The sequence below is a fragment of the Siphateles boraxobius genome, unplaced genomic scaffold, assembly GCF_051911475.1.
Source record: "Siphateles boraxobius isolate OS27281-9 unplaced genomic scaffold, OSU_SipBor_1 80, whole genome shotgun sequence".
Lineage (NCBI taxonomy): Eukaryota > Metazoa > Chordata > Actinopteri > Cypriniformes > Leuciscidae > Siphateles > Siphateles boraxobius.
The window spans coordinates 200,907-216,969 of record NW_027509209.1 but is presented as its reverse complement, the minus strand read 5'-3'; the positions used below and the strand labels follow the sequence as shown (position 1 = coordinate 216,969).

At 39.0% G+C, this 16,063-nt stretch overlaps 1 protein-coding gene across 3 annotated transcripts; it reads left to right on the top strand.

Moving 5' to 3' along the window:
• The first annotated feature begins 634 nt into the window (after positions 1–634).
• LOC143730725 (transcription cofactor vestigial-like protein 2) lies at positions 635–6,411 on the top strand. Of its 3 annotated transcripts, none has more exons than XM_077221262.1 (4): positions 635–879; positions 1,486–1,777; positions 2,733–3,203; positions 4,422–6,411. In XM_077221262.1, exons 1-4 carry the CDS (start codon positions 796–798, stop codon positions 4,463–4,465), a joined length of 891 nt encoding a protein of 296 aa, XP_077077377.1. In that variant the 5' UTR covers positions 635–795; the 3' UTR covers positions 4,466–6,411. The 3 variants fall into 3 exon arrangements, with proteins under 3 accessions (XP_077077377.1, XP_077077375.1, XP_077077376.1); XM_077221260.1 differs by having other exon boundaries at positions 664–879; positions 4,543–6,251; XM_077221261.1 differs by lacking the exon at positions 4,422–6,411 and having other exon boundaries at positions 681–879; positions 2,733–3,301.
• The last annotated feature ends 9,652 nt before the right edge of the window (positions 6,412–16,063 follow it).

Below are 16,063 nucleotides of genomic sequence, written 5' to 3'. Positions count from 1 at the left end.
GTATTGTAATAGCAGAACACTTTGATGGTAAAAGAGAATTGAGCTACCTGTAGGGAGGATTCATAGGAGCTGCTGTTGGTCTCTTTGGTAGAATTACGTCAAAACGAGTCGTTTCATAGAAGAGTCGTTCATTTGAACCGATTCGTGCACGGATTTGCAGTGTTTCTCGCGCGAACTTCAGTAGGCCTAAACACGATGAGGTAAGATAAGAAACACCTTTATTTCAAAATATCAAACAAGAAAGAGTTGTAGGCTACAACAGAGGCTATGTTTACTGGCATATCTCGTTTAGGATGAAATCATGAAACTGGAAGACATCTGAACGAGTAAACGGACTATTAGTCATAGAGTTGTACATTTTACATTTATTTGTACTTTTTTTTCTTTTACATTTAGTCGCAGTCAAAAAACAACAACACGATGACACATACCATGTTATATTGTTGTTGTGCAATGTTGTCTTGTTTATAATGTTGTCTTGCTAAATAATTTTACTGCAAGCAAGAGACTGCATACAGTGAGTGACTTCTGGGAACACTTTGAGCGATGATTCAAATGAGTCGATTCATTAAACCACTCATCAGTTAAGTGAACCGAATCTCTTAAATGAATCAGACTCGTGCGTAAAGAAGACAGAGTAGCTACAGAACATAAAAGGTGCTCAGTGCAGTCAGCGCGATCGACACGGAGCTTCATTTTCTGGCTGTAGACACTGAACCAGCGCTTTATTTCAAATGAAGCGTCCTCTCATTCCACTAATAATTTTTTATACGTGATATAACAGCTGTCTTCGCCATGAGCTGCCTGGATGTCATGTATCAAGTTTATGGTCCACCTCAGCCTTATTTTGCCGCAGCATACACACCTTATCACCATCAGGTATGTTCACCAAATTCAATTTATTATTATTCTGTTGTGTTAAAAGAAAATGTTGTGTTTGTGTTTTGTTTGGATTCCGAGTAAAACTTTCTCTCCTCGACTTGTTGCGCTCCGCGTGCATGTGATGTTGACAAAATAGTTTTAAAATGAGTCTCGTAGTTAGATGTTGACGTATATTTTTTTAAACCTGATTAATGCCATTTTAAGTGCTTTTTAAAGTTATTAAAAACAAAACGTGAACATATTTTTGTTTTCTGACCTTGTTGTAGTAGGCTATATCACTTGTATAAAGCATGATACGACATTGGCTATTTTATTCATTTCCTTAAGAAAAGCTTGTGGAAAAGATTGTCTTGGAAATATATTTTTCTTTATTTGACAAATATCATGTTATCCTGAATGCGTATTTAGTTTAGGATAAATACATATTATGTATATATTGAGTATATATTATATATTGGTGGTTTAGAAGCATTATAGGAACATAAATAGTGCAACACCAAACAACTATATAGTTTCTCCCTATATCTGTCTATGTATGAATAGAGTGTGTGTGAGTGTATTTCTGTATCATGTAAATTGATTTAGCCTTTTTTTTCTCTCCAGAAACTGGCATTTTACTCGAAAATGCAAGAATCTCCAGAAACAGTCAGCGGAAGCAGCTCTTCTTTCCCCAACCTCTCCGGGCCACCCATAAAAGAGGAGGACTGCGCCCGGGAGAAAGATCACCCACCCGAGGCGGAGTACATCAGCTCCAGATGTGTGCTTTTCACGTATTTCCAAGGGGACATTAGTTCGGTGGTGGATGAACATTTCAGTCGAGCTTTGAGTCAGTCTAGCAGTTACGCTCCTGGATCCAGCAACAGCAAGAGCGCCAGAGGAACATCGTCCTGGAGAGGTGGGAATCTCATGCTACCTGCATGTTCAATCAAATTGAATTAAATTGAACTGTATTGGCCAAGTACGCCTGAGCAAGGAATTTGTCACTGATATAAGGCATCCACACAGTGCATTTAGACAAAAATGCAATTTATTTTAGTAATTATAGATAACAAAAATACAGTCCTCGACAAAAGAATAAAGTATCACAAATAACGGGACACATTACCGTGCCCAACATACCCAATTTTGGTATACAATACAATAACACACTGATACGCACAGAATTAGCAATGAAAATCCTGTTACTTACAGTAGAGTATTGCACTTAAATACGATATTGCACAAAAAGAGAAGGAAATAGATTTAAATAGTTAATTTATACTATAAGTAGTATGTCGTTTCCTTGCATTCTTTATGATTGTACAGCTATTAATCATGACAATGGGCACAATTGTCCTTCTTTTTTTTAAAATTATTTAGATAGATTTTTAAAAGCAAATGAATTAAATTAGTTTGATTATGATTTTATTTTTTACAATTAGTTTAATTAACATATTTTCTGTGCATCATCTATGATTGCACATGTATGATTTGATTTATTTTGCATTGTTTCATAACATTTACATTTACATTTATTCATTTAGCAGACGCTTTTATCCTTAAAATGACTTACAAATGAGAACAATAGAAGCAGTTAAACTAACAGTAGGACAACAATACGCAAGTGCTATAACCCCTCTCAGTTTAACTTTAGTGCATTTTTTTTTAACTTAGATTTCATAATCTACGCAGATTTTTTTTAAAAAGCTAATGCAAATAAATTACATTTGATTGTGGAGGATAGTTTGTCGCATTTGTTTTGTTAATCCAAATGTGTGAGCATTGATTTTAAATCTCAAACAGAATATTTGAATTATCACAGGCTTTTGTGCATATTAACATGCAACACATCTAAATGTGTTCCTCCGCAGAAGGCTCATTCCCCATGAGCCAGAGAAGCTTCCCTCCCTCGTTCTGGAACAGCGCGTATCAGCCGTCGGTCACAGCATCTCTCAGCAGCGCCCTGGGTTCCTCCCACACGGATCTCCCCTTCCCAGCGGACCCTTATTCCAGTGCGTCTCTACACAGCCACCTCCACCAATCCCCCCCGGAGCCCTGGCACCCCTCTCACCACCATCACCCTTACTCACTCGGCGGAGCCATCGGCACCCAGGGGTCCGCTTACCCCCGGCCCTCCGTGCACGACATGTACGGAACGCACTTTGACCCCCGTTACAGCTCTCTGCTCGTGCCCTCGGTGCGGCCCCACAGACTTCCCCCGGCCACGGTGCCCGCGTCCGGAGCCTCGCCGTGTGACATCAGCAAGAGCGAGCCGGGCAGCTCGGCGTGGACCGGCGCTTTCACAGCGGCGAGCTCTGATATGAGTCTGAACATGGAGACAGGTGTGAACATTCAATCCACATACAGCAGACCCACAATGTATTTATGCACATAACAAGCTACACTTAAAACACGTATGGATGTCATTGCATTATCAACTCAAAAGGCATTTATTTTAAAGATAATAAAACATTTCATTAAAAAGAAGTTTGGTCTTAAATGATAAAAAAAGGAGACAAAATGTTTTGTGGCACTTTCTGGTCATTTAAAATGTTTTTGAAAGAAGTGTCTTATGTTCACCAGGGCTGCATGTATTTTAATAAAAATATAAATAAGTATATTTATAAATAAGTAATAAATATAGTAAAAATTTTAATATTGTAAAATATTATTACAATTTACATATACATTTATTTCAATTTGAATATAATTTAAAATGTAATTTATTCCTGTGATCAAAGCTGAATTTTCAGCATCATTACTCCAGTCTTCAGTGTCACATGATCCTTCAGAAATCAGTATAATATGCTAAATATTTGTTGTGACAACCGTGATACTTTTTTTCACGATTCTTTGATGAATAGAAAGTTCAAAGAACTGCATTTATTCGCAATAGAAATGTATAACATTGTAAATGTATTTTCTGTCACTTTTGATCAATTTAATGCATCCTTGCTAAATAAAAGTATTCATTTCGTTCAAAAGCATTTTTTTTTTTTTACTGAACTCAAATTTTGAATGGTAGTGTAGTTAACGTGATAACCTCTGCTAGGGTGCATGTGTGAATTTCAGGAACATTTATATCATACATGCACACAAAAAATCAGCTCGACACCATTTTATTAAGACTGAGTGCAAAAATTGTTCTGAGAAAAGCTTTATAAATGCAACTTTATGTTTTATTATGACATTTAGACTTTTTTTAAAGGGTGAAGAGTTTTTTAAGCTTAAAGCAAACTTACTTTTCAGGGCCGATGTGAAGACTCGCATCATAAAAGTCAGAGAAAAAAAATTCAATCATATAATGTCAAATAATACTGTCTATAAGAGCCTCTTGAAATACTGCACATGATCATTTTGAGAATTTATCCTGATTTTAAGATCTTTTTTGAATCTTGTTTTTGACGTTGACCTCTGCTGACATTGGTTTTTCACTCTTCATCTTTAAGACTTTAATGCTTTCTTTGCTTCAAGTCTTCCCACTTTTCACTCTGTATTTGCTACTTATTTTCCCTCTTTTCATTTCTTTATCTTTTTTTCCCTTTCCTTCTTCCTCTCAGGTCTACAGAGCCAGGATAAGAGCAAGGACTTGTACTGGTTTTAGTGCCCTGCGGCCACTTCTTTCTCCGCCGGCTTGTCTTTCTCTGGCTTTTCTGTAACAGATTCTCATCTCACTTGCAGCTCGGCGCTACACCCTCTGCAGCGGGACCATCCTAAGCTGAAAATGGATAAGAACCCTTCGGATGAGTGCAAAACTCTCTCAGTAAAGAGGAGTGTGACTAGCAGCTGCTCTCGGCCCTTCCCCCCCGACCCTCAGCGCTCTCAGCAAAACGGACCCAAAATAAGATTTAAAAAGAGACAAACGTTACTTTTGGGGGACATTTGAGAAAAGACGGACTGGCTATGAAGACTTTTCTTTTTCTGACCAGAGAGCAGCATTCCCTATCATCGCTGAAGACAGAGAAGGGCTATTTGAAGCCACTTGACTCTATCTATATTGCTTTCAGCACCTGTCATCGACAACTGTTGTGGAACTTAGCAGACGCACAGACAAGCGCTTTGACTGGATTTCATAAAAGAGGCGTTTTGTTGTATCTGGACACACTGTGAAAGGGAACAACTGGTTTGGCTTTTTATTTTTTTGTGAGGCGTGTTGTAGGTTCGACTGGAAGCAGATACGAACACTATTAAGCCGGACTGTATATACTTTGTGTCTTAGTGTGTCCAGTGCTACATGTAAGATCAAACTGCATCATGATATGCATTAGAAATATTGATTCTTTCATTTGTACTTTTTTAAGAACCACTTTTAGTCGCCGTCAGCTTAGGTCGACGTCTCACCACGCTGTATTTGAATGTATCACATGTAATATATTACCTTTGAAAGTATTTTTCCAGTGCGTTGAGGACAATGAGGCATTATCTGTTTTGTTATTATCAGTTGTGTATCTTCAGCCTATGAAACAGAAATGGAAATAAAACCAGGCGATACACACTTTTTTTGCTGCCCTTAAGTGTTTTAGAGGCTGCTTGTGAAATTGCGAATGTGATCGATTATACAAACTCTTTTTATACCAAACATATCTTGACATTTATTCAAGCTTGCTTTGGACTCTAGGAAACAAAAGACTATTATAAACCTGCTTCAACCTTCGAAACCTTAAAATCCACTCCATCAGAGACTAAATTATTGATTTATCTCAATATAGATGTTTTTCTGTGTTAGTATGTTTGACATGTTAAAGAAGGATGGGCTACTTTTAATCATGATTAACACTCTTAAAAATAAAGGTTCCAAAGGCGGGTTTTCACAGCAATGCCATAGCAGAACCATCTTGGGTTCCAGAAAGAACCTGTCAGTGAACAGTTCTTAAAAGAACCATTTTTTTCTTAGTGTGAAGAAGCTTTTTCTACTATAAAGAACCTTTTGTGCAATGGAACGATTTATTGGATATTAAAGGTTCTTCATGGAACTATAGATGCCAATAAAGAACCTTTATTTTTAAGAGCGTGTGATGTTTTTGTCCAATGAAAAGGAATTGGGCAGCGAGAAAGAAAGCGGGAGACTCAATGTTATCACGCTGACATTTGATCCTTTGCCTTTTGGTTGTGTTCGCAGTGAATACCAGACAGCTGTTGATTAATATTGGCTTATGACAACAGCAATGATGGACAAGAGATGTGTGGCCAGGAGTTTCTCTTGCTTAAGTGGGGAAAACAAAGGCCTCTTTTTAAAAAAGTAGCACTGAGTGCCTCCTAAAGTGGGGGTGCATGAGAAAATAATGTAGTTCATGTGTATGCAGTATAACTACTAAGCCAACCTGTGTGTTTTGTGACTACAGTGCTGCAAAGTATGTGTATTTTTTTAAATGATGTCTATTGAAACTCTACTCTGGTTGTATTTGTAGCCATGTTTCTCTCCCTTGAATTCAAAGTTGAGTTAATTTTATTTGTCATATACAACAGCATATCTGCTGACTGACAATGAAATGTGTAATTCAAGCTCACTATTTGAACGAAAATAGAAATAAATCATATTGAAAAAACAAAGTAATATAGGTCTAGAAAAATTAGAAGTGTAGAGGAGACCGCGGCTTGCTGTCACATATCTCAGAGTATATTTTGGAATGTCAGTTTCAATATAACCATTTCTGTATTGCCATTGGTTTCTATATATTATGTACTTTAGCAGAGCATGTTGTCACACAGTATATAGGCCCCTGCCAGTTATAGACTTTAAATGAAATTCCTTCACAAATAATTTTAAAAGTAAACCATTAGCAAAGCAATTAATGAAACACTACGTATAAGATTATTTTGAAGAACAGAAGGGTAGAATTCACAAAAATACTTGACACCAAATAGCATTAAAAAAACAAACCACATCCTATGTCAGAGTACATATTAGTTAGCATTAATTATTAGCGATAGGAAAATAAGCAATAGGCATACAATAAATTAGGTTTATACAACGGCTAATGTGCTCATGAATCTATAAACATATGATTACGCAAAGCTGTCACATTATCCCTGCCCGGTAACTCCGTGCCAATATTAGCATGACGGGACTATTTAGAGCGGCGCCGTGCCGCGCGTGCACAGAAACAGCGCGCGCACAGGACCAGAAACAGCGCGCGCAAGTACTCGCACAGCGACACTCGACACCGCCGTTTCAGTGACTGCAGGATTTGTGATGTAGAGGCATAATCTCGCAGCAGTAGCTCCTTAATTGCCGAGCACTAATTAGGGGAAAGAGGCCGAGCTGTCAGTCACATTATCCCTAGAATTCAAACGCACTCCCATGTACTTTTTTGGAGTGGCGTCGAGGAACCCGCAGCCAGTTGTCACTTCGCCCAGCGTTTGCCGAAAGGACAGACATCAGCCATGTGAAAGGTCAACTCCCCACACTTTAAAAAGCAGATCAACAGTACGCTGGCATTTTAATCAGCTTGAGTCTAATGTTCTCTATCAATAAAGTAGTTAAGTTAAACGACCATGTGATAACTGTTAAGCTTTGCCTGGTAAAATTATTACGGGCGCTGGGTTTCTAATTTACAAAGGGTTACAATCCCAAATTGTGCTAAAAAGAAACTGATTTATAATTATTTATTACATTTATCTTTCTCAGTCACCCCCAAAAAATATTTGATCCACATAAAAAAAATGCATTAGATAAAAATATATAATATTTTATATTTATATTTTGGTCCATATTGAGATGATAGCATCATGCAGTTGCTGTAGATTTATCGGTTGCATGTCCAAGATGTGAATCTCCTGTTCCAGCACATCCCAAAAGTGTTCTATTGGATTGAGATCTGGTGACTGTGAAGCCATTTGAGTTTAGTGAACTCATTGTCATGTTCAAGAAACCAGTTTGAGATGATTTGAGCTTTGAGAGATGTGGCACGTTATCCTGCTGGAAGTAGAAAACCCTTTAGAAAACTGGAACACTGTGGTCATAAAGAGATGGACATGGTCAGCAACAATACTCAGGTAGGCTGTGGCATTTAAACAATGCTCAATTGGTATAAAATGTGATAAGAAAAGATCCCTCAGCAGCCTGAACTGCTGATATAGCCTAAGACAGGATGGATCCTTAGTTTACCAAACTCTGACTATACCATCTGAAAGTCGCGGCAGAATCGAGACCCATCAAACCAAGGAACATTTTTCCAGTCTTTTCCAATTTCGGTAAGCCCGTGCGAATATAGCCTCAGTTTCCGGTTCTTATCTGACAGAAGTGTGACCGGTGTGTTTTCTGCTGCTGTAGCTCCTCTGCTTCAAGGTTGGACGTGTTGTGTGTTCAGAGATGCTCTTCTGCAGATCTCGGTCTGGCTATTCACATCTGACCTCTGGCATCAACAAGGCATATTCCTCCACAGGGGTGAAACAGCAGCTCACAGCATATTTTCCCATTTACTGATCATTCTCTCTAAATACTAGATGGTTGTGCGTGAACTTCAGCAGATCATCTTAACCATGTCTACAGGCCTAAATTCATTGAGGCGTGCAAATACATGCCTAAACTGCCATATTATTCGATGATTTGATTTTGGTGTTAACAAGCAGTTATACATAAACGTTGTGTTTTCATGTATCATGGGGACTTTCCATAGGCATAATTATTTTTACACTGCAAACTGTATATTCTATCCCCTTACACCAACCCTACCCATAAAACTACCCATCACAGAAAACTTTCAGCATTTTTATTTTTTCAAAAAACATGATTTATAAGCTGTTTTCCCCATGGAGAATTTTCCCCCCCATAATGTAGGGTTTACCAGGCCACACACACAAATAAAGAGATTTCTGCCTCGGCTGTTAAGACAAATACCTATAGTGATTGTATAGCAAATTTGTAACTATCAAAAGATTATTTTTTCTTTGTAAGTTGCATTTAAAATCCACTTGGCTGGAACATCTGAGGAGGCCCATGCAGTCTGAATGAGCATGAAACTTCTGGATGTTGCCGTGCTCTCCTTCATTTGTCCGAATGAATGCACTCATCTACAAAGCATTACAGCTTCCAGCTATCATTTATTTTATAATAAGCGACCAGAGCCCTGTCATCAGAATTCTGCCAAACATAATCTCAGTGTATCGCCTGTGGTAATCCAACCTCAATAGTCAAGATGCAAAAAAAAAAAAACACGTGTTGGCCAAATCACGGAGGGAATTGATTTTTAGTTAGACTCTAAATAAACTCAGACACTTTGAGCTGCACAAACACAGACTAACATCCACCAAGCTTGACTGAGGGAACTGCGCCACAACTGTTCCTGTAAATAAAATGGTAATTAATTCTTGACAGATGATCAGTGAGTATGTTAAAAGACACCTTGTAGTAACTTTGGCCACATTTGGCTCCTACAGGCATGATTTGCATAGATCAACAAAGAGGGCCTGTCAATCTCCAAAAATGACAATCAAAAAGCACAATAAGTTAGCCTAGAAATCTAGACGCACTCTAGCGGCAGCAAACTTTATTTTGCAGCAAGTGTAGTCTAGCAACTCTCCGTTGGCTTTCCAGCTGGAAAAACCAAACTCTAGTCAGGCCAATCACATTGTGTATAGAGTTGGTGGGCGGGCTTAACATAATGACGGCAGAGATGAGACGGTTCCGCGTGAATTCCCTGCTACTTGAAAACAAAGAAATGCTGCGGCTGGCGAACAGCTGTCTTTCCAATCGGCTTTGGCCGTGACTCTGGAGGACCTGGAGTTTAGCTTTTCTTTGAGAAAAGACAAAGAACGGCACTGAAGTCATTCTTAAAAAAGGAAGATGTGTTTGAAGTTTTGACGACCGGATACGGCAGAAGCTTAATGTATCAACTAGCTCTGCTAGTGGGAAACCGCATGGGACTCACTCAGCCACAACCGCTCTTTGCTCTGGTTGGTTGTAGCGCTAGCCTATTGCGTGCAGAGGGAGTTTGAAAGACAGACGTTTATCCCGCCCTCGGAATGAGCGCTGCCAATGGTGAGTTCCCAGACCTAACGTCTTGATGTGGGTCTGGCTTGCCAGGCTAACAATAAGTACCAAGCAGTTACAGACCATAATTTAAAGTTCTATTCTTCCTATCTAGCATAGTTTTTAAATCTCATGCACCAGCGTTCAAAAGTTGCACCATATGTAAATATGTGAACATGAATTAGACATGACGGCTTACATTTCGTCTCTTCTTCACTGAGTATAAAGTCCACAGATAATAAAGAGACTAAGAAGATTTCCTGCACATGCGCATGACGTCACAGTTTTCACAAAATCACATTTTCTTTAGTTTACACGGAGATGTTAACAGTATTGTTTTCAAAACTTGCAACCCGTTTTCAAAAGTTTTCATTTTCAGGCCCCCAAAACGCCTTTGTCGTTGAATGAATGGCCAAAACCCATTGATAGTTGAAAACAGTGGCGTGCAAGTTGAGCTGTTTCTTTAAGATCTCATGTTGTACCCTCATGACAACCAATTGAGCATGTCACCTCTTTCTTGTGTGGTCTGTTTTTGAAACAGTTACAAACACAAGTAAGTGATCAGGGTTGTGGTTTTTGTCTCTGAGAGAAGTTTCTCTTTGCGGGCGGAAGAGGCAGATGTGTAAAAGCATCTCGCCCGTAGTGGATGAGGAATGTGAACCTCGCTAATGCCGGAGCTGAAGGCCAAGCTCTATATGACATGACAGTCAGAACATCCACAAGTGCCACATGGCTGTCAATTTTCACACCACTGCTGGTGGTATTTTTCACATTAGTCACCATAAGCATTAAGTATTTGAATACAGACATCTGATGCACAGCTGAAATGTACAGATCACAAAGACAGATTTGCATAGGAAATATATTGCTAATTTTACTTTTTTATCAGGCAGGCCAGCCAGACTAAAGACTGCTCCCCGGAACACTGTGCTCTTTCTGTATCAAGGGCACTACCGCTGCACTAAAGCACCATGTGCTAACAGATGTAATACTGTTAATCTAGCAATTTAACAGCATAAAACCCTGTTGAAACCATTTTGAGCATGTCACAGGACTGATATTACAATTTTAATTACGAGGGTAATGACTTCTTTAAGGTCGAGGAGCTGCAGAGATGCTTTAATGGTGGAGAATGTTGCTGATACCTCATCTAAGAGCAGCAGATTTGTGAAACCTTTATCTTTGGCCCATATCCCAAAGCCTGGAGCTGTCAGTCATCAGCAGAGGACACACAACACAATGCTCCTGAACAATCAATCGCACCTTTGGCTTTAAACAAGAGTCTTGTCTGTTGCCTTGTTTAATGTCACATAAGTGGTGAAGCAATCATTTTTTATTTGATTTCCTGGATTTTTTTTTTAAATACAATAATAAGTTTTATATTTGGTAACACTCTTTTAAAGTGACGTAGTTACATGTCACTACATGTACTTACTATAGTAATAACAGTACATTATGCATAAACCAAACCCTAACTCTGTAGTATGTCCATGTGGTTAATTAATATAACTTAATACTTATTTGAGTAAGTACAATGTAACTATACGTCAAAGTGTGAACTTATATTATAATTATATCATATTAATATTATATAAATCAGAATAAATAAACTTGGAAATTTAATTGTGTGACCTTTTATAGGATTTATACAAAGTGGTTTCAACAAAAGTAACTTATAATTTCACATATAAATTCGTAAATTCAAGTTTATTAAAAAGAAAATATTCTATTATATTTTATAACACATTAAATTATAGTATAACTAAAGAAATCATTTAGAAACCAAATGAATTTTAAGGCAATGTTACATTAGTCATGCAATAGAAGGATTCACACAGGTAAAGTGATAATCAGGTTTATTTGCAGAAGTATTGGATCGCAATGATGGAAGCAGGTGAGAAACAGAAGAATATAGTGTTCAGGATGGATATCTGGATGAGTAATGGTCTGATCTGTTGCAGGTTCTGAAATGGAGATGAAGGAAGCAGATGACTGAAGGCAAATTGTAATTGTACTGGTAGGTATCGTATCGTCCAGGTGTCGAATTGTGCAGGTATCGTATCGTATCGTGCAGGTATCGTATCGTATCGTGCAGGTATCGTATCGTGCGGGTATAGTATCTTGCAGTTATCATATCGTATCGTGCGGGTATCGTATCGTGCAGGTATCGTATCGTATCGTGCAGGTGTCGAATCGTGCAGGTATCGTATCGTGCAGGTATCGTATCGTATCGTGCAGGTGTCGAATCGTGCAGGTATCGTATTGTGCAGGTATCGTATCGTATCGTTCAGGTATCATATCGTGCAGGTATCATATCGTATTGTGCAGGTATCCTATCGTGCAGGTATCGAATCGTGCAGGTATTATATCGTATCGTGCAGGTACCATATCGTGCAGGTATCGTATTGTGCAGGTATTGTATCGAGCTGGTATCGTATTGTGCAGGTATCGTATAGTGCAGGTATTGTATCATATCGTATCGTGCAGGTATCGTATCGTATCATGCAGGTATCATATCGTGCAGGTATTGTGTCGAATCGTGCAGGTATCGTATCGTGCAGGTATCGTATCGTGCAGGTATCGTATCGCGCAGGTATCGTATCGTATCATGCAGGTATCGTATCGTGCAGGTATCGCAGCGTACAGGTATCGCATCGCGCAGGTATCGTATCGTGCAGGCATCGTATCGCGCAAGTATCGGATCGCGCAGGTATCGGATCGCGCAGGTATCGTATCGCGCAGGTATCGTATTGTGCAGGTTTCGTATCGTATCATGCAGGTATCCTATTGTAACGTTCAGGTATCGTAGCGTACAGGTATCGCATCGCGCAGGTATCGTATTGCGCAGGTATCGTATCGTGCAGGTATTGTATCGTTCAGGTATCGTATCGTGCAGGTATCGTATCTTATCGTCCAGGTATCCTATTGTATCGTGCAGGTATCGCATCACGCAGATATCGTATCGTGCAGGTATCGTATCGTGCAGGTATCGTATCGCATTGCGCAGGTATCGCATCGCGCAGGTATCGTATCGCGCAGGTATCGTATCGTGCAGGTATCGTATCGTATCGTGCACGTAAGTGTTCTTTGAGAGAACGACGAGACCAGACAATGGTCAACTCCAGTGGGAACAGTTATATAGTGCTGGTTGATGATCAGTGAAGACAGGTGACAGGTGACAGTGATCTCTGTGATTAGGAAGAGCATGCAGGTGAGAGCCAGGGAGGATGATAGGAAATGTAGTGAGGAGGTGGTGACTAGCTGGTTACCATGACAACATGAAGTGCTTTTAACAAAAACATAAATGGTGAAGGAATCAATCTTTACTTTACTTTTACATTAAAATATATTATAAATACATTAAATTATCTCAGCATAACCACATAAATAATCTGAATTTTTTGGCATTTATGTGCTTTTAACAAAATTAACTTATATAAATTGAAGATTTAAAAAAAAAAGTACTGTATAAACATTTTTATGGAAACACTTGGAAAACATTTTCAAGTTTTGGTTCATTGGTAAACTTTCCTTATATAAATTCTATAGTTTGGCAAGGACCAATCTTTTAGTACCATTGTATATATCAAAGTACGGTATCTGATACCGCGGCACTACCACAATCTGTCACGGAACGTTGCTAAAGAGTACTCACGAAGACGAAATAACAAACAGAACAGTCTTTAAACCAAATCACTCAGGGCGATACAGAGAAACAGGCTTGCAACACTTCACAACATGACGTTAAGGACAATTGAGCTCAGGAAACATATATTATAAATACTAAACCAAACGAGGACTAAGAAGCTAATTAATAAGAAGACAGGTGAACTCAATACAGTAATCACGGCCACCATTTAACTAGAAAAAAGTAATATAACCATTCCAGCTAAGCTAAAAAACTGCATAGTTCCCTTTTAAGGGTTTCACTAGTCAAATTCCACTCAACCGGCCTTTAATGTGCGGAGATGAAGCATCACTTTTACTTTTAAGCATCGTGCCGATCTGGGAGATAATGTTGTGTCTGAAGTGTTAAGCCTGGATATCACATTTCACTCCAGTGCGCTGTGTTTGGCTTTTCACTGAAGCTGAACACACCTTACAGCAGCAAATGAATCCAAAGGTCTTGAGCTGGGAATTCCTCACATAACTCTTGTGCTTTACTACAGTTCTTTTGATGGAGAACACCAATAGTTGCTCTGTTAATATTTTTGTTAAAAGGCATACGAAGGATTTGGGGACGAATAACCATAATCCGACTTGAAAATGGGCCAGTGTGTGATTTCAACGGGTGTCTTCCACAACTGTGGTGAGGTTTGCAAACATTTCCTGCTCCATAAACGCACGTCAACCCCCTGGCAGTGCGTGCGCCGCAATAGACTTTAAATGAATGTGAGAACACATGTAAACACAGGACATTTGGTCAGACCCAAAGCTCACTGCTGAAATACAAGCGTCAACAAATCCATTGCCAGCTTACATTAACTAATTTGAGAATGTGCGAGTGTTTTGTCACTTCTACAGCTACTGATTGGAAATATGGACCTTTTTAGCAAAACGGTCAAGTTTCTGCTGCCAAAACAGTCGACTACCTCATGAAAGCAAAACATACAGTAGAGTGACTTTACTGAGTTTTGTTTATGGCTCTCTGTGGCTAATTCAATGTCATGTCATTTATACAGTGAAAATATCAACAAAGCTCAGAATAATATGCCAATTTAAAGTTAACGTTTTTCACCACACCAGGATCAGATATATCAAATAACCTCAAGTCCCAAATACCCGCTTTTACCTGCAGATGACGACAGACAAATGGACAGAACATGTCTGTGTGTGAATGAAGAGTCAATCATTGAACAATTACTTCCCATCAGCAAGACTTTTTCTCATTAAATAAGCGTTTAAAGTGTGTTGCTCACAGATTAAAGGAGTATGACATTCCAGAACATTTAAAAAATGGAAGCGTAAACAGTGCTCATGTGGTTATTCCTATTTCAGGAGCACCTCCTGTGTGTTCGTACACAGGGCCTTGGGTCTTTTTATGGATCAAGGCTGCTCAGATCACGGTTGGGTAGCTGCCATCTCACACGTCAGGTTCTCTGTGTTAATCTCAGTGACTTCAACGAGTAACTCAACTTAGGGAAGCGATGCGGTTACCGACTGCCATATAGGCCGGTCACGTGTCTGGAGGAACATGTTGCACTTTTAGTGGTAGGCTGTCTATTAAGAGGTTGTTAATTGTGTCATATCAATACTTCATTCATTTTTCTTTTAAAACATGCTTTGAGAATCATGTTGACATGATGTTTCAGAGTTGAAGGTCATAGCAAAAGTGGTTATTAATGGTCTTTGGTGTCCACCAACGTGTTTTTTCACGCGGATGGTGTATTTTTCCAATTGTTTTCAATGGGAGCGCCGCATTTTTTAAACACCATGAGCGTAACGAGGCGCTGAGTGTTTTTTTCACGCTGAAGCGCTGAGCGCCCGGCGTTTTTTACTGGTCGCCGAGAGTTGAAGAATGTTCAACTTTGGGTAAAACGCAGCGCTCATCACTGTCACTTTTTACCCAGCCGTCCAATCACAGTGGAGGAGTGGCGGGACTAATATCACAGCGTCCAAACGCCACATTCTGCTTGTTCAACGTCAACAGAAGACAACAACAAGCATAATAACAGAACAAAATAATTTAAAACAAGAGCTAGAGAAAATACGTTACATGTATCGACATTTTAATATAGAATCAACACAGAAACAAAATATGTGGCAAATGAGATTCTAGTAACACTTTCGCGGATATTCCGTATCATAACAAGCAAAGTGTCTCAACTGACAAAAAAAAAAATGCTGCGCTGCCAGAACGCTTTGGTGGACACACGGCCTAAGAGTGATATATCATTTAATCACAAATAGGTCCACAAATGCCACAACTTCTGAGAATTTACAATGCATAAAGAAAATAATGCATTTAATGCATCAATAAATGTTTTGATGTTAATTCTTTCAAGTGGTGCATTCATTTTTGGTCCAGATCTTGTATTGACAAAACAAGAGTCGACTCTACTCCAAAGATATATATCTTATTTATGTATATGTGTTTTGTAAAATTGTTAGCAAAAGTCATATGAACTAAATATATTATGAACCCCTTCAGCTTGCCACCAAAGTGACCGGTAACCTGACGATTCATTAAAAACAGAGTGTGTCTCTCAACATCTACATGGTCTTCATTCA